The sequence below is a fragment of the Hetaerina americana genome, unplaced genomic scaffold (assembly GCF_022747635.1).
Source record: "Hetaerina americana unplaced genomic scaffold, ioHetAmer1.1.p SCAF_2, whole genome shotgun sequence".
Lineage (NCBI taxonomy): Eukaryota > Metazoa > Arthropoda > Insecta > Odonata > Calopterygidae > Hetaerina > Hetaerina americana.
In genome coordinates this window covers 70,016,391-70,040,252 of record NW_027286763.1, presented here as the reverse complement: position 1 = coordinate 70,040,252, position 23,862 = coordinate 70,016,391, and the positions used below count along the sequence as shown (strand labels likewise).

The following is a 23,862-nucleotide window of genomic DNA, read 5'->3' as shown; positions in this document are numbered from 1 at the left end:
ACTAATGAGCCAGGAAATTTGCTGACAAATTTTTAGAGTAATCCTATTGATAGGTGCCATGATATATTTAACATAATCATAAGTTCATTTCCATAGTTTACATATGCTTATAAGGGTGGTGCACTAACTTTGTCGATAGAAATTTTAATTGAATTGTATTTGTCAAGCAAGGATGCACATGAATTCTTAGATATTCGAATTGTTTCTCATTGAGGTTGCCAACTAATGACAACCTAATTTATTGATACGTTATAACTCCCAACAATCTAAATAAAAATTCATTGTCTTTCATTTCACGGTATTTTTCTCTCCCTTTACTGACATTGGAGAGAACAGGTATTTAGTAGTTAAAAATTAAGGATATCAGAAGAAAATTCAAAAGCTAACTCTTTGTTAAGAGTGGAGTGTTTACTAAATATATTAACCACGCCGCTACCATTTAAATATCTGTTGAATACTTCAGAAAAGTGTCTGGCAATTGGTGACGTCTCTATGATATAGTTCTATTTATTTCATATGACCAAACTACAGTTACCATTATTATTAGGTTAGAACTCACCTAATACTAAGCCCAACGACGTTCGAAATACATAAGGATAGGGGGTCAGTTCCTTTCTCTGAGCCACCTATGGTTTTCTAGGAAGTTTTGCTGCTCGAAAAATCTCGCTACTTGGATGAAGCTGAGGGTATTCGGAGGTATCACCTGGAATAAAACCTGGGCCCTCCGGTAGATTGGTTAACGCTCTACTCACTGGGCCATCTTCAAGATTGGTCCCATAAGTACCTGGCCTCACCTAGAGATGGCGATAGTTGTTTGAAAAATATCACTGTATTAGAAAGGTTGCAAGCTATAGCGTATATTTCAAGTTTGAAGACACCACATTGTATGTGTTTGGCAGCCATCAATTATGGACGTTTTCAGTGAATTTGTAAAAATGGAGAAAGTTGGTCATCGTTATGTGATACAATACTTTTATTTGAAAGGCCTCAGCCCAACCAATATAAAGGTTGAACTGGATTCTACTCTGGGTGAGTTTGCTCCTTTGTTTACAATAGTAAAATATTGGGTGGCAGAGTTTAAACAAGTCGTACGAGTTGTCAAGATGGGCATCGATTTGGTCGACTCCAGAAACGTTGAAGAAAATCCACAAAGTGATCCTGGATGATCGTCGACTGAAAGTCCGCGAGCTAGCAGACATAGTAGGCATTTCAAAGAGTGCGGTATATCGAATACTAACTTAAAATTTGGGCATGAGTAAGCTGTGCGCAAGATGGGTGCTGCGTTTGCTCTCACTCGAGCAAAACCAGTGTCGTGAAAATGTTTCAATTGAGTGTTTAGCAGAGTTTAATAGCAACAAAGCAGAATTTTTGCGCCGTTTCATAATCATAGATGAAACATGGGTCGATCATTTCACACCCGAGACAAAAGAACAATCAAAACAATGGATTCTAAAGGGAGAACCGCCTCCGAAGAAGGCGAACACCGATTCATCTGTAGGCAAGGCCACGACGTCGGTTTTTTGGGATACGCGTGGAATAATTTTCATTGGATATCTTGAAAAAGGAAAAACTATAAACGGCGAGTATGATGCGAACTTATTGCGACGCTTGAGCGAAGAAATCAAGCAAAAGCGGCCGCATTTGGCTAAGATGAAAGAGTTGCCTCATCAAGACAATGCACCAGCTCACAAATCCATAGTTGAAATGGCCAAAATTCATGAATTTAATTTTGAATTGCTACCTCATGAACCCTGTTCGTCCGATTTAGCCCTCTCGGATCATTTTCTGGTCGCAAACTTGAAAAAATGGCTCGGTGGTCAAAGATTTTCCAACTGGGAAGATGTGATGCCGGCAGTTAATGGCTATTTTGAGGAGCAAGACAGTTCTTATTATAAAAAGGGTATCGAACTTATTTATATCGCTGAGAAAAGTATAAAGAGCTGAAAGGAGATTATGTTGATAAGAAAATAAATTATTTTCCAAAATATTTTGTGTTTTCTTTGTTGGGTCGGGTACTTCTTGGACCATCCTCGTAGTCCCGTGATTTATGCACTTTGCCTTCTTATTCTTTTTCTGTTTTCTCATTTTCTTTTTTCAATTGCCCGTGGCCTTTAATAATGCAAAAAAATCAAAGAAACTGCGGGAGATGCCGCAACAGTAACTTTTAACGGAGTCATCCGCTAATGTGCATTTCAATGCAACAATTTCAGAGTGTAAAAACATTCGCCTTGACTGGGATCCCAGTCAAGGCGAATGATTTTTACGCTCTGAAATTGTTGCATTGAAATGCACATTAGCGGATGACTCCGTTAAAAGTTACTGTTGCGGCATATCCCGCAGTTTCTTTGGAATTTAGTCGGCAATATTCATTTGCTCAATTTGAAACTCCCTGGACTGGAAAACTCGGGAAAAAATGCACATGATGGTAGTTTATTGGGTATTGTTGTAAGCGATTGATTTTAAAGACAAATCTACTTGAACTCCACCGTGGGCACATACAATAATTGATATTGTTGCATTGAAATGCAAAAAAAGGTTGTAAATTGCTTATGTCTACGGCCTTAAAGGTCTACTATAATAAACGAATTAACTCTCTATTTAGCTATCTCCCTTTTAGGTCTCGCAAAGATAATCTCTTACCGCGTATTTCCTAGAATTATCGTCACCGGGAATGGCATCTCAGCGTCTCCTCTTGTCCAAAAAGCTCTGGGGAAAAGATGAACGTTTGGAGTCGCATCCCTGCTTCAATATTCACACCGTGCAACCGGCCCATATATCTGTTTCGTACATACTGCCCCTCCGACGTAGACACCGTTTCCAGGGATAACCTTTCCAGCAGACTTTGCAGGTGCAACGTCCTCGGAGCTGTAGGTATCGTAGTATGGACTAGAGGCACGTTCCGGCTTATTTGAATGCTTACGGCCAACGAGGCGTGGAAAACTCGCAGCAGTGCGCAACCGCATCCCTTTGAGCGATTAAAACCTTAAGTTTTCGGAATTGGTAGCCTTATAGGAGCATGCATTAGGGGCAAATGTCACGAGAATTCCAACTGCCTGGTGCTGGCGTGTTTAATTTTCGTGATTGTCAACCGTGACTGAAAATCCACTCGCATGTAACAGAGCTGTCCTTAAAGAAGAATATCTACCCTAGTTGTTCCGGATAGCGCGCTCACCTGATAACTCTTAGAGCACGCTCTCGGTCCCCTTTAAGCCAAACAGGTGGCGCTAACTGTATTGGTTATCCTGGGTTAAGTTTGATACAAGGCCAAATAATAGTTGATCAGGATAGTTCTGGTCGGTATTCCGTCCAATCTTCGTGTTTAGAGAGATAACTATCTTGTAAAACAACTCCGTAAAATGAACATTATATGTACCATTAGCGTAATTTAGTTGTAAGTTTGTCGACGGTTTTCAATACCAAGGGGGAATAAAAGAATAAGGTTCTACTTCATGTGTAAAATGTGGTTTCATTTACAGCCTCCAATGAGGGTCTTCATCAAAATTAAATATTCTGTTAACAGTAACTTGAAATGGAAGATTTTGAGATCCAAATTTGGCCATAATTAATTAGTAAGCCAAGTGAAGCAATCAAATTTTATTTTCTCCTTGTTTTATTCCCGATCTATAATTCTCGCCTCTGTTTCTGCTTTCAGTAAGTTGGGAAACCATGAAAATAAAAGAAAGTGAATCACTTTCCTGCCGCAGATTTTTATTTAATATTACGTAAACAGGTGTAGTCATTATCTAGTTTAAATAATGAATTCTCAAGAGTTTCAATTTTATCCTGGGTAAATTTAGTACTTTCACTTATATAAGTATGATATAATGCTGGATAGGCCAACCCTATGCTAATGAGTGGAAGCGCGGGATATTCTTATCGAAATTCAGCTACTATACATAGATTCAAATACATGTGGTTTTTAAAACTAATTTTTGTCATTAATAAAAATATTTTTTTAATATATCAAACAATTATCAAAAAACCTTCATTGCTCATTTATGCTACCTAGCGTCCAGTTCCTGTGAGAAGTTTGGGTTTTTATATAGCTTCTTAAGACTAAATAAAATATTTCCACGGAAAATCAGAGTAATATGTATTTCTTGGATAAAACATGCAATACATGCGTTACAATTTTTTTCAAGTTTCTAAACCCTTTAACTTGCCTTTCAATGCTTCAATAACTCCTATATTTATATTGAAATACGGTTTCAAACTTAATTCGAGATAAAAAATAGCCGCTTTTCTAATGTTTATGCCTGATATAATGGATGTTACTCAAGGTAATAAAGTTATTATTTGCATATTTCCCACTAGGAAAGTACAGGTAAATATCATTCATTTTTGTCCCATTAATCAGCATATAAGGCCTAGCAAGATCCATTTCCATTAATTAGAAATATAATTGTAAGTGTATAAGACTATATTTATAAAATTTAAACATCTATATATAATTATATATATGTATATTTATGTAATTATTTAGATAAGTATTTATATTTTGACTGAAATTCAGTTGAGAGTGAGATCTGATGCTCCAAGAAAATACACATGAAAGTGATTACCTGTTTAGAGAAATAATTTTCCATAGTTACTCAATTCTTACAAGTTAAAAATCCTAGGATAACTTGGTTTTTCTTGAGTAGCTTCAGGCGTGATGTGGTGGAAGTCGAACATGATGAATAACTGATCGAAGCACTTTTCCTCAATCATAGTTCTTATATATTATTAACGTCGATGATTCAATTAATTACATTGTAAGCAAGTTAAATAAATTAAATTACTAAAACATATACGGTTTTACATACCATACACAAACAAGAGCATTAAGAAAGAAATTTGCTTAATGACTACTTAAAATAATCTTAGTCTGAAAACGAAAAACTTCCCATCAAAAAATCATTAACCATGGCTAAAATATCTCCAGATTAAGATAAAAGTAGGATTTATCAGCACTATTAGGAAACTAACGATCCCAGTTTCATCAAAACCTGAACGACGTTACAATTTCGTAACTACCAAGTTGCGTGACTCAAAAAAAATAACAATATGGAATGAAGTGATCTATAAGTAACGACAATGATTTCTAATGACCCAAACAAATTTTTTAAGCACAAAGTTAATTAAACTATCTCTGGTAGGTAAAAGTGTAATAAGGGACTGCACTGAACGTGTTTGGCTTGTTCCATCTCCCATAATTAAACCAACATGACACCGGCCAAACTCCGGTGCATAGAAATTTGGACTATATAGGACCGTCCATCTCTTGTTGGCAACAATTCCTGCTGAAACCACTTGCAAGGTATATTATACCCATTTGATTTAACGAATCGTTCCCAAATTCAGTATAAGGCTTTCTTTAAATTTAAACCCTGCATATCACTAGACTAAAGAGACTCTAAGGCTGTATTTTGTCCTTCAAGCACCTAAGTTTGTTTGAAAACGTAACTGTTTCAAAGTCGCAGGTCGCAAGGACTTTTTAGGGTTCCCTGACATTTTTTCTAAGTCCTGATCAATTGATTTATCCCATCACATTGTAATTTCATCCACTCACTGAAAGTATCGAGTTTGTTCCACTGAGATACCGGCAGCCGACGTCTGTAGATCGTTTTTTAGAAGGAATACCCTTACTCAAGGATTTTACGGACCCCAGAGCCATGAAACTCATAGTTCTTCTCGGGACTGTCGCGGTTTTGGCCGTGGTTGGGGAAACGGTGCACGAGCTGCCGGTTCAGAAGGTGCCGGTGGATGAAAACGAAGATCCTCCGTGGGAATCGGTGACATCCAGCATTGCAGAGCTCCTCGACCAGATGGATGAGTACTCGGAGCCCGGATGGCCATCTGGAGGCAAAGGTGACTGGCCGGCCGATGACGATGGAAGGAGGCCGACGGCGTTGTCGTCGCTCACCTCGGATTTTGAACACCTACTGTCGAGTCTCCAATCGCCCAGGCCACCCGGTCAGGGAGAGGCAAGGCTGCAGACCTTCATGGCGGCGATGGGTGCTAGGCAGAACGCCATGGTCAGGGTCATGAAGTCAATCGTGGTGTCCCTGGACCGGGTGAACCGTCGTGTGGTGAGTACTAAATCGGGGGTTCAGATACTCCTGGATCGCTGGTTTAGTTCTGTTGGATGGAGTCCGACTGTAAACGCGTTTTCCTTCATTTACTCATTCCACCGACTCAGCCACAATGACGGTGAGGTCATTCAGGACCTCAAAGTTTGTATGGCGAGTCCGTAATCGAGCAATGGCGAGAAGAAAGAAAACGATAAAGGTATTCATTAGGGAGTTGCTTGGAAACTTAACAAATTAGTATAGTCTTTTAAAGTGGTTCCTAAGTCATGCTCTGTTGGAATAGTGATAAATTATCGTGAGATTTTGAAAATCTTCCACACTGGTGTAATTATTAGTGAATGCTGTGTACCCATGCGTTTTTTTAGTTTTCAACCTTGGAACAATTTGTAAAAACTGAAAATATCATCGTTTTTAACAACAACAACATTGTTTTGGCATTTTAACCCCATAGATAACACGTTCACGATACGATGATCTTGACTCTACTAAGCGAGTGTGTCATTTGATAAGAATATAGAAAGGTAATCATTTTCATGTACTCATATTTTTATTTGATTGAGGATCAAATCACATGTAAAATAGTTGCCTAGATTCAGCATATTTTTTGAAAAATAATAATTACTCTCTAATGACAGATTTAGTGAGTTTTTCTGCACTCAGGTTATTTCACGTTACATCTATTGTGCATGGTAATTTTAAAAGCTACTAATACTTTTATCTCACAATTATACCTTGAACTTGCAAATTAAATTATTATCTCTAAAATACAATACATGACAGGGCCATTACCAATATTGACCGACAGTATGCCCACACAAGGAGGTTACTCTAGGGCACTGGCACACCAGGTCAAGCATTGAACACTTTATAATGCATAGTAAACTAAACTGAAGTCATTGAAGTTCGTGGTCATGCGTGTCATAGTTAATAAGACAATTTTACGGTCTAATTGTGGCCATTTTTCCGTCTCATTCCTATTCTGCAAAACCCACAGTATTCAACCCTAAATTAAATATCATAGTTTAGGATAAATCTCACATAGTAACAATCCCAAAAAATCAAATATATTTAGTGAAGTTGGGGGTACCCAAGGGCTTCACCAGGAGTCAAACCTGGGCCATCCATTCATTGCCACAGCGGTCTAACTACTGTACTACCACTCCATTTTCATTATTTTTTACATCTATCGGAGGTTTTTCTCTGGTTCTTCCTAGAGAGATGCTGATCTATGCGGAGAGTAAATTTGGTATCAAACCAAAGCTTACGAATTCAAATGGGACATTTAAAGATTCTGACTGTTGATTTTATTTACAGACACACCAGGAGCTAGAGTTTGAATGCTTAATGGACAAGAGGCAGAGGTACTGCCAAAGAATACCGTTCCCGGAGTCGACACTCACTCACGAGTCCTCGCACCCTGACTCGCTATGGGGACTAGGCAACACGGTGGACTCCTTGGGAGACAATTGGTGGCAGAGCATTTGGGGGGCCAGCGGAGGGTACTGGGGGAACATGTGGGGCGGATTGAGTGGAACTTCTGGCTACGGCGGTGGAACTGGTTCGGGATCAGGTAAACGTTAGACTCAAAATATTCCTCGTCACGTAAATCGACATCTGAAGATATTGTTTGTAGTAATTTTATCAGAGACTTGTAACAACCTAGGTTTTCGCCTGTATAGTTATGTACAATTTTGTCTTGTATGCATTTCTGAATTAAAGGCTTTGTTTAAACTATAAACACCTGCATTTTCATTTTGCAATTCCTATAACTAGACGTAATCACGCTTATCGCATTATTATTGCTTCAGGTGACTTAACTTGAACCAAAAAGTAATATAAATCGAGTTTATGAATATTTATATTCATTTCTTGGAATTGTATCGTTTCAAGTTTCATATAAATTATCTTATGGATTCTTGATCTCAAATTATTGGAAGATTCTTGGAAGAAAGGTTACCCTCTTCAAACGAAGCAAAATATTTTCACAATCACATGAGTTTCCAATTGATTTGTTCAAAGATAACTACCAAGTAAAATATATAATATAAATATTGCACATGAAAATTAATGTTAAGGCAAATTTAGACATTAAATAGAAAAACTTTTAAAAACTTTCGGAAAGATTTAAAAAATAGCCTCTTAAAACCCAGAAACTAAGAATGTTGATCCTTAATATATATCTGGATTAGACTTCTAACCTCTGCCGAAGAAAACTTCCTCTTTACTCAAACAATGCTGAACTTAGATTTATACTATATATTCAAACCATTAACTAAGAATAAATTTTAATTTTCGGAAAAAAATGTTTATTTTATTTCAATATGTTCATGAATAACAAATACGCTCAATGTAGAATATAACTTGGATCAGATTGAAGCGAAAAAGGAACTCAAAAATATTCAAAAGAATATCGAAATATCTATCACCACATTATTGGTCTACTCCAAAATATCTTATCCAATTAGAGACATTGAGTGTGCTGATTAAGTTAATTAGGAAATGCATACAAAGATTAAATGGCATAACATATATCACAGGGATAGCAGATGAAAAACTTAATTTTTTCTCAATCGTTCACGATTCATAAATCATAAAATTCATAAAATAAATGATAAAATATTCTTACATAAAAATATTACCTATTGAAAATTTGAAAATGTGATTAAAGTATGAAAGAAACCTGACATTTTACGAGACAATACACCAACACGCGGAGATAATTTGCTTAACAAGATAAAGAACTATACATTTGGCGAGATATGCCATTATTGAATGCATGCCCTATTTAAGCAGCCGTTGCGAACTGATTTAACTACGTCAGAAATAATATATTTGCTAGATTTTCAGTTTAGCGCGTTTGAGTTTGAGAACAAAACTCAATACGGCGAAAAAGAGCATGAAAATATGTCAAACTTTAAGGGTAATTTTTCTATCGTTAAAGATTTGAATCTGAACTATATCATCCATAAACATTTTATTTATAGTACAGTTTTGTCCAGCCATTTGTCAATAGATCAGTGAAAAAGTGATCAGTTAAATTTGGTCACAAAGTGAAAAGAATGAAAGGACCCTTCGTAGTTTAATGGCAAGAATATATTCAAGAAATTATACAGTTAATGACTTAACAGCTTGTAGAATGTTAGCCGGTATTAAAATTATTTTCGTTTTCGTAACGATGTGTGTGGATGGAAACAACTGAGGATGGAACAGAGTGGATGGAAACTATTCTGGCTTCATTAAGTTAATAGAAAAATTCATCACTCAACGCAAAATTATTAAATCCATACATATGATTTTCAGTGACCGTTTAGCATTAAAAAATAAATAATTTTAATGAAATTGTGTTCAAGGTGCGAAATTATGCAAAATTACATGTGATAGCTACAATGAAGCATAATTTGTTGCAATAAAACGCCATACATTAAATGATAATATAAGTAACTTAGAGATCTCCTTTTTCCAAGATTTACAAGGCACACTAAGCACCGAAAAGAGTTATTAATTATGAATAAAAAATAAGAATAAATCATCTTTCATGACCTTTAAAATGTCCAACATTAGTTTAGATAATTTTTACACATTTGTATTTTAGAATATATGTTACAAGAAATAAATTATTATTATAAATATATTAAGGCGACATCAGTTCTCCCAAGTAATAATAATGTAACTGATTACACCTATTGTGTGGGCGTGGAAAATCTCAAATGTTAAAGCTTAACGGGATACGGATGAAAATTATCATTCGAAATTTAAAATTCCACACTGCATGGGAACATACTGATTTCAGGGAAAAGTCTTATTTTATCTTATCGTCAATTCTTTTTCTCTTCCCGAATATTTATGAAAATGAGTGATTTGGTCTATGGATACATTTTTGTGAATTGCCTATTGCATTTTTCCCTTATCATTTATGCATCATATCATTGTTTTCCACGACTCGCGCTCTTTTTGTAAACCGGTGCCCGGAATGTTGCTAAGCTCCCTCGTCACGGCCACTTGTAAAACTTCCACCGAGCCATATTTGCGTCTTTTCAGCGCGATTTTGAGACGGAGGAAGAGCAAGAAGCCTGGTGGGATATTATCTGAAAAATTTGGATCTTCACTCACATGGTCGAGAAGCGCTTCGCCCTTGGCAGCTCCGCGTGCGAGTTACCTTTTGTTAGTCCGAGAGTACTCGCGGCAACAACTTCAAACACACCTTTCTCATGCCAATGTTTTCGGTCGGTTTATGGATACCAAGTTCATCAGAAACCATGCGACCACTTATTCTGTTATCTCTCTCTACCAAAGATTTCTTTCTTGCAAGATTTTCGTCATTTTTTAAGATCATAGGGAGTACTGAAAGTTTGGCTTCATCAGCATCTTTTCTACCCTCCCAAAACAACTTGCCCACTGCAATCCAATTCCCGATCCATCCATGGCGTAATTGCTATTAGCTACCTTGAGCAGGTAATTAGTCTCCTTCCCGGTTTTAGCCAGTTTCACGCAAAATTTGATGGCGTAGCGCTCTTCCAATGACCCGTTCATGACGGAGCGTAACAGGGTAAAATTATAGAGGTTTCGCATATAAATGATCCGAACTCCGAATGCCACCTCCTTTCAGCCTTTCTTGAGACTCCCTTCCCTCGAACCCAGCAAGAAAATCCGCCGTTCGTCAATCCGGGAAAAAATACATCCTACTACATTTGCGTCAGACCTTGGGTATGGAGGAAATGGTTAAGGAAGTGTGGGAAGATCTAAAGATAGGAATGAAATACGGTGGAGACTCCATATAATCATTTCTGTTTACAGATGAACAAGGTTTTCAGTCAACCAAGGGGTTGCAAGCGTTACTGAGTGCATTGGAAAGTCAAAGTGCTTAGTATGGGATGAGAATATTTTACCATCTACCCTTCGACTGCAGACAGGATTTGATGTAACACCCATTATAATGATTGTCTTGAAACAAAAAGGAGAGCCCAATTAATCTAGATATTGACATGCATAAAAATAAAAGCAAATGAATTTTATTTTATTGAACTCTATTAATCGATATTTTGATAGACATATGAGCTTATAAATATTTCTAGTTCCAAAGTAAATGTCATTACAACACATATTGAACATATTTTGCTGCAGTACATGACGATTTATAAATTATTAAAATTAAACAGACAAATGTTTTCTAATAGGATGACAAACCACATTTATACAAGAAAAATTTAATGATACCTTTTGAAAAGAAATAATTCGTGAAATAAAAAATAAAAGAATGTAGAAATGATAAAAAATATTCACTTCCCAATAGGTGTTGGTAGTGGCAGCGGCACTGCGGGTAGTAACACTGGAATCAGCAGCGGGTTCGGAACAGGAAGTGGATTTGGAACTATTACATCTACTGGCTTAGGCACAGGAACAAGCAGTGGCACAGGCTATGAAAGTAACACGGGTATTGGTGCAGGATTCGGTAGCGTATCAGAAGGTGCTACAGGACAAGGATCAGGCATTGAAAACGGAGGGGCTGTAGGCACCGTCGGTGGTATAGTATCGGGCACTGGAATTGGCTATGAATCTAGTTCAAATGCCGGAACAGGTTCTGCTATTTATAGCGGAAGTGGATTCGGGACTGGAAGTGGGACAGGGCAGGAATCCGGGGCCTTAACAGGAATTGGGATAGGTTCGGGAGGGGGTACTGGCAGTGGCTTCGGCTCAGGAACTGTAACTGGACAGGGAACAGGTATAGGAAGCGGATCCGGTACTGGAATTGGTACGGGCAGCGGGTACGGAGCAGGAAGTGGGCCAGGACAAGGATTCGGTATTGGAGGTGGATCTGGAAGTGGGACAGGCACTGGGAGCGGGTTCGGATCTGGAGGTGGAGGAGGATATGGTTCCAGCTGGGGAATCGGAAGCGGTTCTGGATCAAGTGTGGGTAGCGGCAGTGCATTCGGAACAGGAAGTGGCTCGGGGCAAGGATCTGGAACAGGATTTGGGATTGGGTCGGGGGTGGGCACTGGGAGTGGTTTCGGCTCGGGAAGTGGAATTGGCCAAGGAACGGGAACGGGAAGCGGTACCGGCACTGGAGTAGGTACCGGTAGCGGGTACGGATCTGGAAGTGGATCTGGCCAAGGATATGGTATAGGAAGTGGAGCTGGCACTGGTAGCGGGTTCGGATCGGGGAGTGGAGGAGGATACGGATCCGGTTCGGGAATTGGAAGCGGTTCTGGATCTGGTTATGGTAGCAGCAGTGGATTCGGGACAGGAAGTGGCTTTGGGCAAGGAGCCGGGACGGGAATAGGGGCTGGGTCGGGAGGGGGCACTGGGAGTGGTATCGGGTCTGGTACTGGAAGTGGGCAAGGTACGGGAATAGGAAGCGGATCCGGCACTGGTAGCGGGTACGGATCTGGAAGTGGATCTGGACAAGGATATGGTATAGGCAGTGCATCTGGAAGTGGAGCAGGAAGTGGAGTGGGTGCTGGAAGCGGTTTTGGATCTGGAATTGGAGGAGGATATGGATCCGGTTCGGGAATCGGAAGCGGTTCTGGATCGGGTGTCGGGAGCGGCAGTGGATTTGCGACTGGAAGTGGCTCGGGGCAAGGATCCGGGGCCGGAATTGGGTTTGGGTCGGGAGTGGGAACTGGCAGTGGTTTCGGCTTGGGAACTGGAAGTGGACAAGGCACGGGAATAGGAAGCGGTACCGGCACTGGAGTAGGTACCGGTAGCGGATACGGATCTGGAACTGAATTTGGCCAAGGATTAGGTATGGGAGGTGGATCTGGAAGTGGAGCTGGTACTGGTACCGGGTTCGGATCTGGAAGTGGAGGAGGATATGGATCCGTTTTGGGAACAGGAAGCAGTTCTGGAACTGGTTTTGGTAGTAGCAGTGGATTCGGGACAGGAAGTGGATTTGGGCAAGCATCCGGGACAGGAATTGGGTTTGGGTCTGGAGGGGGCACTGGAAGTGGTTTTGGCTCGGGAAGTGGAACTGGCCTAGGAACGGGAACGGGAAGCGGATCCGGCACTGGTAGCGGGTCCGGATCTGGAACAGGAGGAGTGTTTGGATTCGGTTCGGGAACAGGAAGTGGTTATGGATCGGGTGTTGGTAGTGGCAGTGGTTTTGGGACTGGAAATGGCTTTGGAGAAGGATTTGGAACAGCATTTGGGGTTGGGTCGGGAAGCGGCACTGGGCAAGGTACGGGAATAGGAAGCGGTACCGGCAATGGAGTAGGTACCGGTAGCGGGTACGGATCTGGAACTGGATCTGGCCAAGGATTAGTTATGGGAGGTGGATCTGGAAGTGGACCTGGCACTGGTACCGGGTTCGGATCTGGAAGTGGAGGAGGATATGGAACCGGTTTGGGAATCGGAAGTGGTTCTGCATCGGGTGTCGGTAGTGGCAGTGGATTTGGGACTGGAACTGGCTTCGGACAAGGAGCCGGGGCAGGAATTGGGGCTGGATCTGGAGGGGGCACTGGGAGTGGTTTTGGCTCGGGAAGTGGAACTGGTCAAGGAACGGGAGCGGGAAGCGGATCCGGCACTGGAGTGGGTACCGGTAGCGGGGTAGGCTCTGGAAGTGGATCTGGCCAAGGATCTGGGGTAGGAATTGGATCAGGAAGTGGACTGGGTGCTGGAAGCGGTTTCGGAACTGGAAGTGGAGTAGGATATGGATCCGGTTCGGGAATCGGAAGTGGTTCTGGAACTGGTTATGGTAGCGGCAGTGGACATGGGACAGGAAGTGGATTTGGCCAAGGAGCCGGGGCAGGAATTGGGGCTGGATCGGGAGGGGGCACTGGGAGTGGTTTTGGCTCGGGAAGTGGAAATGGCCAAGGAACGGGAGCGGGAAGCGGATCCGGCACTGGAGTGGGTACCGGTAGCGGGTTCGGATCTGGAAGTGGATCTGGCCAAGGATCTGGGGTAGGAAGTGGATCGGGAAGTGGAGTAGGTGCTGGAAGCGGTTTCGGAACTGGAAGTGGAGTAGGATATGGAACCGGTTTGGGAATCGGAAGTGTTTCTGCATCGGGTGTCGGTAGTGGCAGTGGATTTGGGACTGGAACTGGCTTCGGGCAAGGAGCCGGGGCAGGAATTGGGGTTGGATGGGGAGGGGGCACTGAGAGTGGTTTTGGCTCGGGAAGTGGAACTGGCCAAGGAACGGGAGCGGGAAGCGGATCCGGCACTGGAGTGGGTACCGGTAGCGGGGTAGGCTCTGGAAGTGGATCTGGCCAAGGATCTGGGGTAGGAAGTGGATCAGGAATTGGACTGGGTGCTGGAAGCGGTTTCGGAACTGGAAGTGGAGTAGGATATGGATCCGGTTCGGGGATCGGAAGTGGTTCTGGAACTGGTTATGGTAGCGGCAGTGGACATGGGACAGGAAGTGGATTTGGGCAAGGAGCCGGGGCAGGAATTGGGGCTGGATCGGGAGGGGGCACTGGGAGTGGTTTTGGCTCGGGAAGTGGAACTGGTCAAGGAACGGGAACGGGAAGCGGATCCGGCACTGGAGTGGGTACCGGTAGCGGGTTCGGATCTGGAAGTGGATCTGGCCAAGGATCTGGGGTAGGAAGTGGATCAGGAATTGGAGTGGGTGCTGGAAGCGGTTTCGGATCTGGAAGTGGAGTAGGATATGGATCCGGTTCGGGAATCGGAAGTGGTTCTGGAACTGGTTATGGTAGCGGCAGTGGATTAGGGACAGGAAGTGGATTTGGGCAAGGAGCCGGGGCAGGAATTGGGGCTGGATCGGGAGGGGGGACTGGGAGTGGTTTTGGCTCGGGAAGTGGAACTGGCCAAGGAACGGGAACGGGAAGCGGATCCGGCCCTGGAGTGGGTACCGGTAGCGGGTTCGGATCTGGAAGTGGATCTGGCCAAGGATCTGGGGTAGGAAGTGGATCAGGAATTGGAGTGGGTGCTGGAAGCAGTTTCGGATCTGGAAGTGGAGGAGGATATGGATCCGGTTCGGGAATCGGAAGTGGTTTTGGAACTGGTTATGGTAGCGGCAGTGGATTAGGGACAGGAAGTGGATTTGGGCAAGGAGCCGGGGCAGGAATTGGGGCTGGATCGGGAGGGGGCACTGGGAGTGGTTTTGGCTCGGGAAGTGGAACTGGCCAAGGAACGGGAGCGGGAAGCGGATCCGGCACTGGAGTGGGTACCGGTAGCGGGTTCGGATCTGGAAGTGGATCTGGCCAAGGATCTGGGGTAGGAAGTGGATCGGGAAGTGGAGTAGGTGCTGGAAGCGGTTTCGGAACTGGAAGCGGAGTAGGATATGGAACCGGTTTGGGAATCGGAAGTGTTTCTGCATCGGGTGTCGGTAGTGGCAGTGGATTTGGGACTGGAACTGGCTTCGGGCAAGGAGCCGGGGCAGGAATTGGGGTTGGATGGGGAGGGGGCACTGGGAGTGGTTTTGGCTCGGGAAGTGGAACTGGCCAAGGAACGGGAGCGGGAAGCGGATCCGGCACCGGAGTGGGTACCGGTAGCGGGGTAGGCTCTGGAAGTGGATCTGGCCAAGGATCTGGGGTAGGAAGTGGATCAGGAATTGGACTGGGTGCTGGAAGCGGTTTCGGAACTGGAAGTGGAGTAGGATATGGATCCGGTTCGGGGATCGGAAGTGGTTCTGGAACTGGTTATGGTAGCGGCAGTGGACATGGGACAGGAAGTGGATTTGGGCAAGGAGCCGGGGCAGGAATTGGGGCTGGATCGGGAGGGGGCACTGGGAGTGGTTTTGGCTCGGGAAGTGGAACTGGTCAAGGAACGGGAACGGGAAGCGGATCCGGCACTGGAGTGGGTACCGGTAGCGGGTTCGGATCTGGAAGTGGATCTGGCCAAGGATCTGGGGTAGGAAGTGGATCAGGAATTGGAGTGGGTGCTGGAAGCGGTTTCGGATCTGGAAGTGGAGTAGGATATGGATCCGGTTCGGGAATCGGAAGTGGTTCTGGAACTGGTTATGGTAGCGGCAGTGGATTAGGGACAGGAAGTGGATTTGGGCAAGGAGCCGGGGCAGGAATTGGGGCTGGATCGGGAGGGGGCACTGGGAGTGGTTTTGGCTCGGGAAGTGGAACTGGCCAAGGAACGGGAACGGGAAGCGGATCCGGCACTGGAGTGGGTACCGGTAGCGGTTTCGGATCTGGAAGTGGATCTGGCCAAGGATCTGGGGTAGGAAGTGGATCAGGAAGTGGAGTGGGTGCTGGAAGCGGTTTCGGATCTGGAAGTGGAGGAGGGTATGGATCCAGTTCGGGAATAGGAAGCGGTTCTGGATCGGGTGTCGGTAGTGGCAGTGGATTTGGGACAGGAAGTGGCCTTGGGCAAGGATCCGGGACAGGAATTGGTGTTGGATCAGGAAATACATCTGGAACTGGTAAGTAAAATTTATTTTAAATACGTTTTTTAATACTGGACTCTTTTATTATATTATTTTACTCTTTTTCGAACCTCTTTCAATTCGAATTATAATTTAATATATCTCTATCAAATTTGGAAGAATAATTTTCCTTGATTTCCTAAAACTTTTGCAAAAATTCTAGTAAGTATTAAATAAACTCTGATTTCAACATTAATTAGATCGCGAAGCGGGAAGGGAAATTACATCTTAGCATATGACGTTTTCAGTGCGGTGCTTTCACCTTCAGATAATGCATGGTTTGCATCGTCATTTCTTTATACATATATTCCCGTATAATAACCCCATTGCCTTTTTTTCATTGTCAATTTGTTCGATTAAGAGCCGCTGAAATCATGAATATACACGAGGTAACCTTTGTTGCCCTTATTATATTACTTCCTGACTTAACACAGCAACCCTTACAAAACGCTAAACAGCTTGTTTAATCGCTTACTGTTCACTCGCCCAACTCAGCAGCATGAACTATCTTACAAAAATATCCTTTCTCGTCACTTATAATTTTTCTTCTAAACAGGATATTTTGATTTTTTCCAGCCCCAAAAGGGAACAGAGCCGCCATTCTCACTAAAACTCTATATTTCCGTCGAAATCTATGGTGGATAATATTTTTAGTAGCCATGATGTTATTTAATTACCACCATATCATTTAATAATCTACGACTTATTATTCCACGGCAGTCATCTTGTTAGCCGAAATCTCTGCTCTAAAATTACCGATATGATTTCTTTATTATTGATGTCCTCTCCAAAGTATACCGACCCTCATTTCTAAGTCCTAAGTCCTCATTTCTAAGCCTTAATCATTTTGAAAAAAACATTTTAAATCATCCAAACATAGATGTCCAGACATAGATTACATCCTTTCTCAAAGATTTTTTTAAATTTAAGAATTATTTTGCAATTTGGGCGATTTTCCTGGTGGCAGCGGTCCAGTCGGGATTGGTGAAGATAATGGAGCCTTTGAGGTCCTCTTCTCTACTAACATTTCCAACCACATCCCGCCTCGCCCACTTACTTCTCCCATTGCATTATCCCCAAAATACTTAAACTCGATATCCCCGGCTGGCCAAATGTTGTTTTCCTTCAGTACCCGGTAGGTATTATGTCCGTCGCCACCTCTCACAACCTCCAACCTCTAGTCCGCTCTCTATTGTGTCATGTTAAACGCGCCATTTCTCAACCTTCTCTGCTCAATCACTGTAACTTCGGAAACCCGGCTCATTATGGTCGCAATCGACTTCGCATCCCTTTACTCCTCAATCCGTCGCTCTCTCTCCTTTTCTCTTTCATCCCTGCGACTATAATCCATGCGTCCCACATCACATAGCGCTCTTGTCTCGGTTACATCTTATCCTAAGTAACATTTCCTACTCCTTCCGTAATATGCTTAATCCGCAAATCTTTGGCTTTGCAACGGGAATTATATTCAGTTGTCCATACACAAACCTCCACATTAACCTCCGCCAACTCCCGTTCTACTTTCTTTCCGGCTCTACGGGAGCCTCTTCTTCTGGTCCAAATATGCATGTAGGTGATGTGGTCTTCTCTAGTCATATAGCAAGTGACCGATGAAACATTCAGCCTCTCCTTCAATACTTTCTCTTATCTCTCAATCATTTCCTTCTACTCTGCGTTAGAAATTACTTTCCTCGACGTTAATAGTTTTCCCACTTACCTAAAAGTACACACCTTCACAAAAACAAGCAAAAAACTAAATTTCCTCGACTGAAACATCTTCCACTTACGGCACACCAAACACTGTCTTCCGGACTTATTCTACCATCGCGATAACAGAATCTGATACAATAAAAATTTACTTGACAGCTTCCGGAACAATTGGCATGTAACACTTCTAAGCCGCGGCTGCAATGAGTTCCTACTGGAGGAATCCTTCGAAAAAAAATTTCACTCGCCCCAACCTATCCAAAACAACAACTCATGTAAATTCTTCATTTACACGATGTACTTCCCAAGAATTCAGCCCCAACAAAATATTGTCAAAGACACTCCAGCATATACCTACAGTAAACATGTCACCTAAATTTGTGATCAAGTCGTATCCACTTAACCGTTATCAAACTCTTTGCCACCCATAGATCCACCCCGGCATTATGCCATAATCAAAAATGTCCCATTTTCACCATTACTTGCCTTCCCCGTGAAATTACTATTCTTCCATCCCACGGTACTCCTCTTACACATCCCTCATTAGATTACCTACTAAATTGTAAATTCTGACCCTCATACGATTTTCATCAGTCTGCTACACTCCTCAACATACGAATCAACAATCACTTAGCCTCTGGCTACCCTTTACCACACTTTTCTCTCGACCAGTTCCTCAGCATGCCTCCATCCATATTTTTTTCATTAATTTTATGATTCCGTAGTGCATTACCTACGTTCCCCCTCAAACAAATGGACACCAATAACACTCGAGGTGGCATGCATTTGACTCATGGGAGCCTGCTCGGACTACGGTTTGAACCTTGTTCACTGGCGGATTCAAATATTCCCACACAAACACATGAATGCATGATTGAGTAAAGAAGGATTAGTTATCTTTTGGCAAATAATCGTGTTCACAGATTAATATAATACAGCTTATTACCACCATTAGAGAAAATAAAAAAAATATGTTCTTCCTATCGCATTTATCCGATTTCAGGAGGAGTTCCTGGATCAACCGGGGCATCTGGTGGAACTTCCAATTTTGGAAGTAGCTTCACTGGCGGAGGTGCATGGTCCTCTATTGGAACGGGCAGTGGATTTAGTACTAGTGCAGGAAGTGGATATAATATAGGAATAGGGGGTGCATTTGGTAGTGGAACAGGTGGAGGGTTGGAATCTGGTACTGGAATTAAACCCGGCACGGGCATTGGTATAGGGACCGGATTTTGGACTGGAGTTGGAACTGGAAGTGGTATTAGTAGCGCCACTGGTTTCGGATCGGGTCCGGGCTCGGGAAATGGGTTTGTAGCTGGGATAGGAAGCGGATTGGGGGGAGGAATAGGAACAGGGACAGGTGGAGGTTTTGGATCTGGTAGCGGATTGGGATCAGGCACAGGATTTGGATCTGTTACGGGATTTGGATCAGGGATTGGAGCCGGGAGTGGATTTGGTAGCAGCACCGCAACCGGTTCAGGAGCATGGGCAGGAAGTGGAACGGGTACCACGTTCGGTAGCGGAACGGGCGCTGGATCAAGTTCGTGGGCGGCGAGTGGTTCGGGAACTGGTTTCGGAAGTGGGTTTGGCACAGGATTGGGAGGTGGAAATGTTGGTGGAACGGGTGGTACAATTGGAGCAGTGGGTGGTACAGGAACAGGTATTGGAATAGGAACAGGGACCGGATTTTGGAGTGGAGGAGGACCCGGAAGCCTGACTGCTATAGGTCAGGGGACAGGAGTAGGAAGTGGAACAGGAATGGCATTTGGCAGCGGAACGGGATTTGGACAAGGCTCCGGCGCAGGAAGTATCTTCGTAACTGGTACGGGGACTGGAACAGGTTCCGGAAATGGACTAGGAACAGGAAGCGGATTCGGTAATGGAACTGGTCTCGGGTCAGGAACGGGCACTGGCTTAGGGAGCGCAACTGGTTTTGGGTCCGGTTCGGGAGCAGGAAGTGGTATTGGATCTGGTACGGGAACCGGATTAGGTACCGGAATAGGGAGTGGATCAGGTGCTGGCATCGGATATGGGAGTGGTTCAGGAACAGGCTCAGGGACTGGATTAGGTACTGGCAGCGGGAGTGGTTTCGGTTCAGGAACCGGCACCGGTGTAGGAAGCGGTACAGGTTTTGTTTCCGGGGCGGGAGTAGGAAGCGGTTTTGGATCTGGTACGGGAACCGGATCAGGTTCAGGAATAGGCAGTGGATCAGGTGCTGGCATTGGATCTGGAAGTGGTACAGGAACAGGCTCAGGGACTGGATTAGGTACTGGCAGCGGGACTGCTTTTGGTTCCGGTTTAGGGACAGGAATTGGTTTTGGATCTGGTACAGGAACCGGATCAGGTACAGGAATAGGCAGTGGATCAGGTGCTGGCATCGGAACTGGAAGTGGTACAGGAGCAGGCTCAGGGAGTGGATTAGGTACTGGCAGCGGGACAGGTTTCGGTTCAGGAACGGGCACCGGTATAGGAGGCGGAACAGGTTTTGGTTCCGGTTCAGGGACAGGAAGTGGTTTTGGATCTGGTACGGGAACCGGATCAGGTACAGGAATCGGCAGTGGATCAGGTGCTGGCATCGGATCTGGAAGTGGTACAGGAACGGGATCAGGGAGTGGATTAGCCACTGGCGGCGGGACTGGTTTCGGTTCAGGAACGGGCACTGGTTTAGGAAGCGGAACAGGTTTGGGGTCCGGTTCGGGAGCAGGAAGTGGTTTTGGATCTGGTACGGGAACCGGATCAGGCAGTGGATTAGGTGGTGCTATCGGATCTGGAAGTGGTACAGGAACAAGCTCAGGGAGTGGATTAGGTACTGGAAGCGGGAGTGGTTTCGGTTCAGGAACGAGCACCGGTGTAGGAAGCGGAACAGGTTTTGGTTCCGGTTCAGGGGCAGGAAGTGGTTTTGGATATGGTACAGGAACCGGATCAGGTTCAGGAATAGGCAGTGGATCAGGTGCTGGCATTGGATCTGGAAGTGGTACAGGAACAGGCTCAGGGACTGGATTAGGTACTGGCAGCGGGACTGGTTTGGGTTCCGGTTTAGGGACAGGAATTGGTTTTGGATCTGGTACAGGAACCGGATCAGGTTCAGGAATAGGTAGTGGATCAGGTGTTGGCATCGGATCTGGTAGTGGTACAGGAACGGGATCAGGGAGTGGATTAGCCACTGGCAGCGGGACTGGTTTCGGTTCAGGAACGGGCACCAGTGTAGGAAGCGGAACAGGTTTTGGTTCCGGTTCGGGAGCAGGAAGCGGATTTGGATCTGGTACGGGAACCGGATCAGGTACAGGAATGGGAAGTGGATCAGGTGCTGGCAGCGGATCTGGGAGTAGTACAGGAACGAGACCAGGGGGTGGATTAAGTACTGGCAGCGGGACTGGTTTCAGTTCAGGAACGGGCACCGGTTTAGGAAGCGGAACAGGTTTTGGTTCCGGTTCAGGGACAGGAAGTGGTTTTGGATCTGGTACAGGAACCGGATCAGGTTCAGGAATAGGTGGTGGATCAGGTGCTGGCATCGGATCTGGAAGTGGTACAGGAACAGGCTCAGGGACTGGATTAGGCACTGGGAGCGGGACTGGTTTTGGTTCTGGAACAGGTACCGGTGTAGGAAGCGGTACAGGTTTTGTTTCCGGTTCGGGAGCAGGAAGCGGTTTTGGATCTGGTACAGGAACCGGGTCAGGTTCAGGAATAGGTGGTGGATCAGGTGCTGGCAGCGGATCTGGGAGTGGTACAGGAACGGGATCAGGGGGTGGATTAGGCACTGGAAGCGGGACTGGTTTTGGTTCTGGAACAGGTACCGGTGTAGGAAGCGGTACAGGTTTTGGTTCCGGTTCGGGAGCAGGAAGTGGTTTTGGATCTGGTACGGGAACCGGATCAGGTACAGGAATCGGCAGTGGATCAGGTGCTGGCATCGGATCTGGGAGTGGTACAGGAACGGGATCAGGGAGTGGATTAGCCACTGGCAGCGGGACTGGTTTCGGTTCAGGAACGGGCACTGGTTTAGGAAGCGGAACAGGTTTGGGGTCCGGTTCGGGAGCAGGAAGTGGTTTTGGATCTGGTACGGGAACCGGATCAGGTACAGGAGTAGGAGGTGGATTTGGTAGTGGATCAGGTGTTGGTATTGGATCGGGTAATGGTATGGGAACTGGTTCAGGGTCTGGATCTGGTAGTGGGGTAGGAACTGTTAGCGTAATTGGTAGTGGAATTGGCCTCGGTTCAGGAACGGTCACGGGTCTTGACACAGGAGCCAATGTTGGGTCATCACAGAGTGGTGTTCAAAGCGCGTCGATAACTACATCTGTTGGGTCCACTGCGACCTCAACGTCTGTGTCTGTTTCTAATTACCGACAACCGGATAGTGGAATTTTTCTTCCAGGAATAAGAAATTTCTCAAAATTCCTCGCGGCACTGAAATGCAAGAGTACTAAAGCATCCGAAAGCGTCGACTGATGTATTTTTTTAAATTTTATCAGTGGAATACCTCCCATGTAAACCTTTACGTTTCAATTTATTGTTTTCTAATAAATCATTTTCTCTTTTGTTCAGTTCTGTTTTGTATGTTTTTTCTTTATCTGGAGAGCCCATTTTAATTACGAGGACCTTTACATACCTTTTTTATATGGAAATACTTCCACTATCTTAAGAAATGTCCTTTTTCGTATTAGGCACTTCTTTGGTAACCATAGGTTGGTGTCTTTGCATGGAAAATTAGAAACTCGATTTTAAGTCATTCTCTACATAAGTCAATTTTCTTAAAAGATTTTGTTGCAAATGTGAATATGTACCTGTACTCTGCTAAAAGAGATGGAAGTGATTTTGGAGGATTTACAATGAGATTCGAGTCCTTGGTACATTTGCACGTTGATCAAATCAAGAAATGTAATGGAACTTACTGAGCAGTATAGCGAATGGATGCAGGATAATATGAGCATTCTCCTTAAGTAGGAGCCCAGGTTAAGATGCAATAAGCTAGGATAAAAATTGATCAAGATTAATTAATAAACCCTAATGCCTGGTTTCATTCTATGTTACCGCAATATTTCTTGATTAAATCATCTCTTCTTTCCTTTTTTTGTTGTTAAAATATCTCCCTCATTTTCTTGATGCACTTCCTTATATTTTTTCATAGTTCGAAATGTCTTCTCGAAGATGTTAAGTTATAACGTAAAAATTTTTCATGGTCAAGAGGCGGAAATTAATACTTCACTTAAATCTGAAAAATAATTTTTGTCTTTATAAGTATATACCTATTTAATATAATGTATAGTAAGCTCAGAAGAGAATGTACTGAATACGAATCGCATAATAACGATTGTGGCTTGGTATTATAAAGGGATATTTTAGGCAAATCTTTCGATGAGAATATTAAATATTGCCGTTGCTTTGAAAATTATGGCTTCGATCATCACGTACTGTTTAAAATGTGTTATAATCATAGGGACGGGGAAAAAATGTCAGAAACCACCAATAATAATTATTATTAACCAAAATTATCCCAAGTCGCCATTTTATAAATAATAACCTACTAGAGGTAATCAGAGTCATAATTAAATGGTCGTTATTTAGAAAATATAAGAAAAATGAAAAGCAAAGCATGCCCAAGATAAAAACAAAAACCCTATGCTTCTTAAGATATCCCATTTAACTACAGTAGAACCATTCATATAATTCTCATATTGCCTTTCATGTAGAAGAAAGGAAAAATCATGGATAAAATTTAATATAGTCAAAGGGTCGGGTTCTTCAATTTTTTTTGCCACTGCA

The 23,862-nt window shown here is 43.6% G+C and overlaps 4 protein-coding genes across 4 annotated transcripts; 3 read left to right on the top strand and 1 right to left on the bottom strand.

The window, feature by feature from the left end:
• Window positions 1-5,654: 5,654 nt before the first annotated feature.
• LOC139688142 (putative per-hexamer repeat protein 5) lies at window positions 5,655-13,710 on the top strand. Its single transcript, XM_071585569.1, has 4 exons — window positions 5,655-6,071; window positions 7,386-7,641; window positions 11,362-13,592; window positions 13,651-13,710. The coding sequence occupies exons 1-4, from the start codon at window positions 5,655-5,657 to the stop codon at window positions 13,708-13,710; spliced, it is 2,964 nt and encodes a 987-aa protein (XP_071441670.1).
• A 4,687-nt stretch (window positions 13,711-18,397) lies between these two features.
• LOC139688141 (putative per-hexamer repeat protein 5) lies at window positions 18,398-19,819 on the top strand. Its single transcript, XM_071585568.1, has 3 exons — window positions 18,398-18,461; window positions 19,106-19,713; window positions 19,775-19,819. Exons 1-3 carry the CDS (start codon window positions 18,398-18,400, stop codon window positions 19,817-19,819), a joined length of 717 nt encoding a protein of 238 aa, XP_071441669.1.
• Window positions 19,820-19,829: 10 nt separating this feature from the next.
• LOC139688140 (uncharacterized) lies at window positions 19,830-21,218 on the bottom strand. The gene has a single exon (XM_071585567.1). It carries the CDS (start codon window positions 21,216-21,218, stop codon window positions 19,830-19,832), a length of 1,389 nt encoding a protein of 462 aa, XP_071441668.1.
• A 172-nt stretch (window positions 21,219-21,390) lies between these two features.
• On the top strand, window positions 21,391-22,548 carry LOC139688138 (putative per-hexamer repeat protein 5). The gene has a single exon (XM_071585566.1). It carries the CDS (start codon window positions 21,391-21,393, stop codon window positions 22,546-22,548), a length of 1,158 nt encoding a protein of 385 aa, XP_071441667.1.
• The last annotated feature ends 1,314 nt before the right edge of the window (window positions 22,549-23,862 follow it).

What these genes read in the sequence shown, in the direction of transcription:
- LOC139688140 (XM_071585567.1), bottom strand. Translation starts at nt 21,218, where the DNA reads ATGCCAACACCTGATCCACTACCTATTCCTGAACCTGATCCGGTTCCT.
- LOC139688138 (XM_071585566.1), top strand. Translation starts at nt 21,391, where the DNA reads ATGGGAAGTGGATCAGGTGCTGGCAGCGGATCTGGGAGTAGTACAGGA.
- LOC139688141 (XM_071585568.1), top strand. Translation starts at nt 18,398, where the DNA reads ATGTACTTCCCAAGAATTCAGCCCCAACAAAATATTGTCAAAGACACT. An exon ending in CACTCCAGCATATACCTACA is followed by an intron (nt 18,462 to 19,105) that starts GTAAACATGTCA and finishes ATCCGATTTCAG; the next exon opens with GAGGAGTTCCTGGATCAACC. An exon ending in CAGGATTGGGAGGTGGAAAT is followed by an intron (nt 19,714 to 19,774) that starts GTTGGTGGAACG and finishes GTATTGGAATAG; the next exon opens with GAACAGGGACCGGATTTTGG.
- LOC139688142 (XM_071585569.1), top strand. Translation starts at nt 5,655, where the DNA reads ATGAAACTCATAGTTCTTCTCGGGACTGTCGCGGTTTTGGCCGTGGTT. An exon ending in ACCGGGTGAACCGTCGTGTG is followed by an intron (nt 6,072 to 7,385) that starts GTGAGTACTAAA and finishes TTTTATTTACAG; the next exon opens with ACACACCAGGAGCTAGAGTT. An exon ending in TGGAACTGGTTCGGGATCAG is followed by an intron (nt 7,642 to 11,361) that starts GTAAACGTTAGA and finishes ACTTCCCAATAG; the next exon opens with GTGTTGGTAGTGGCAGCGGC.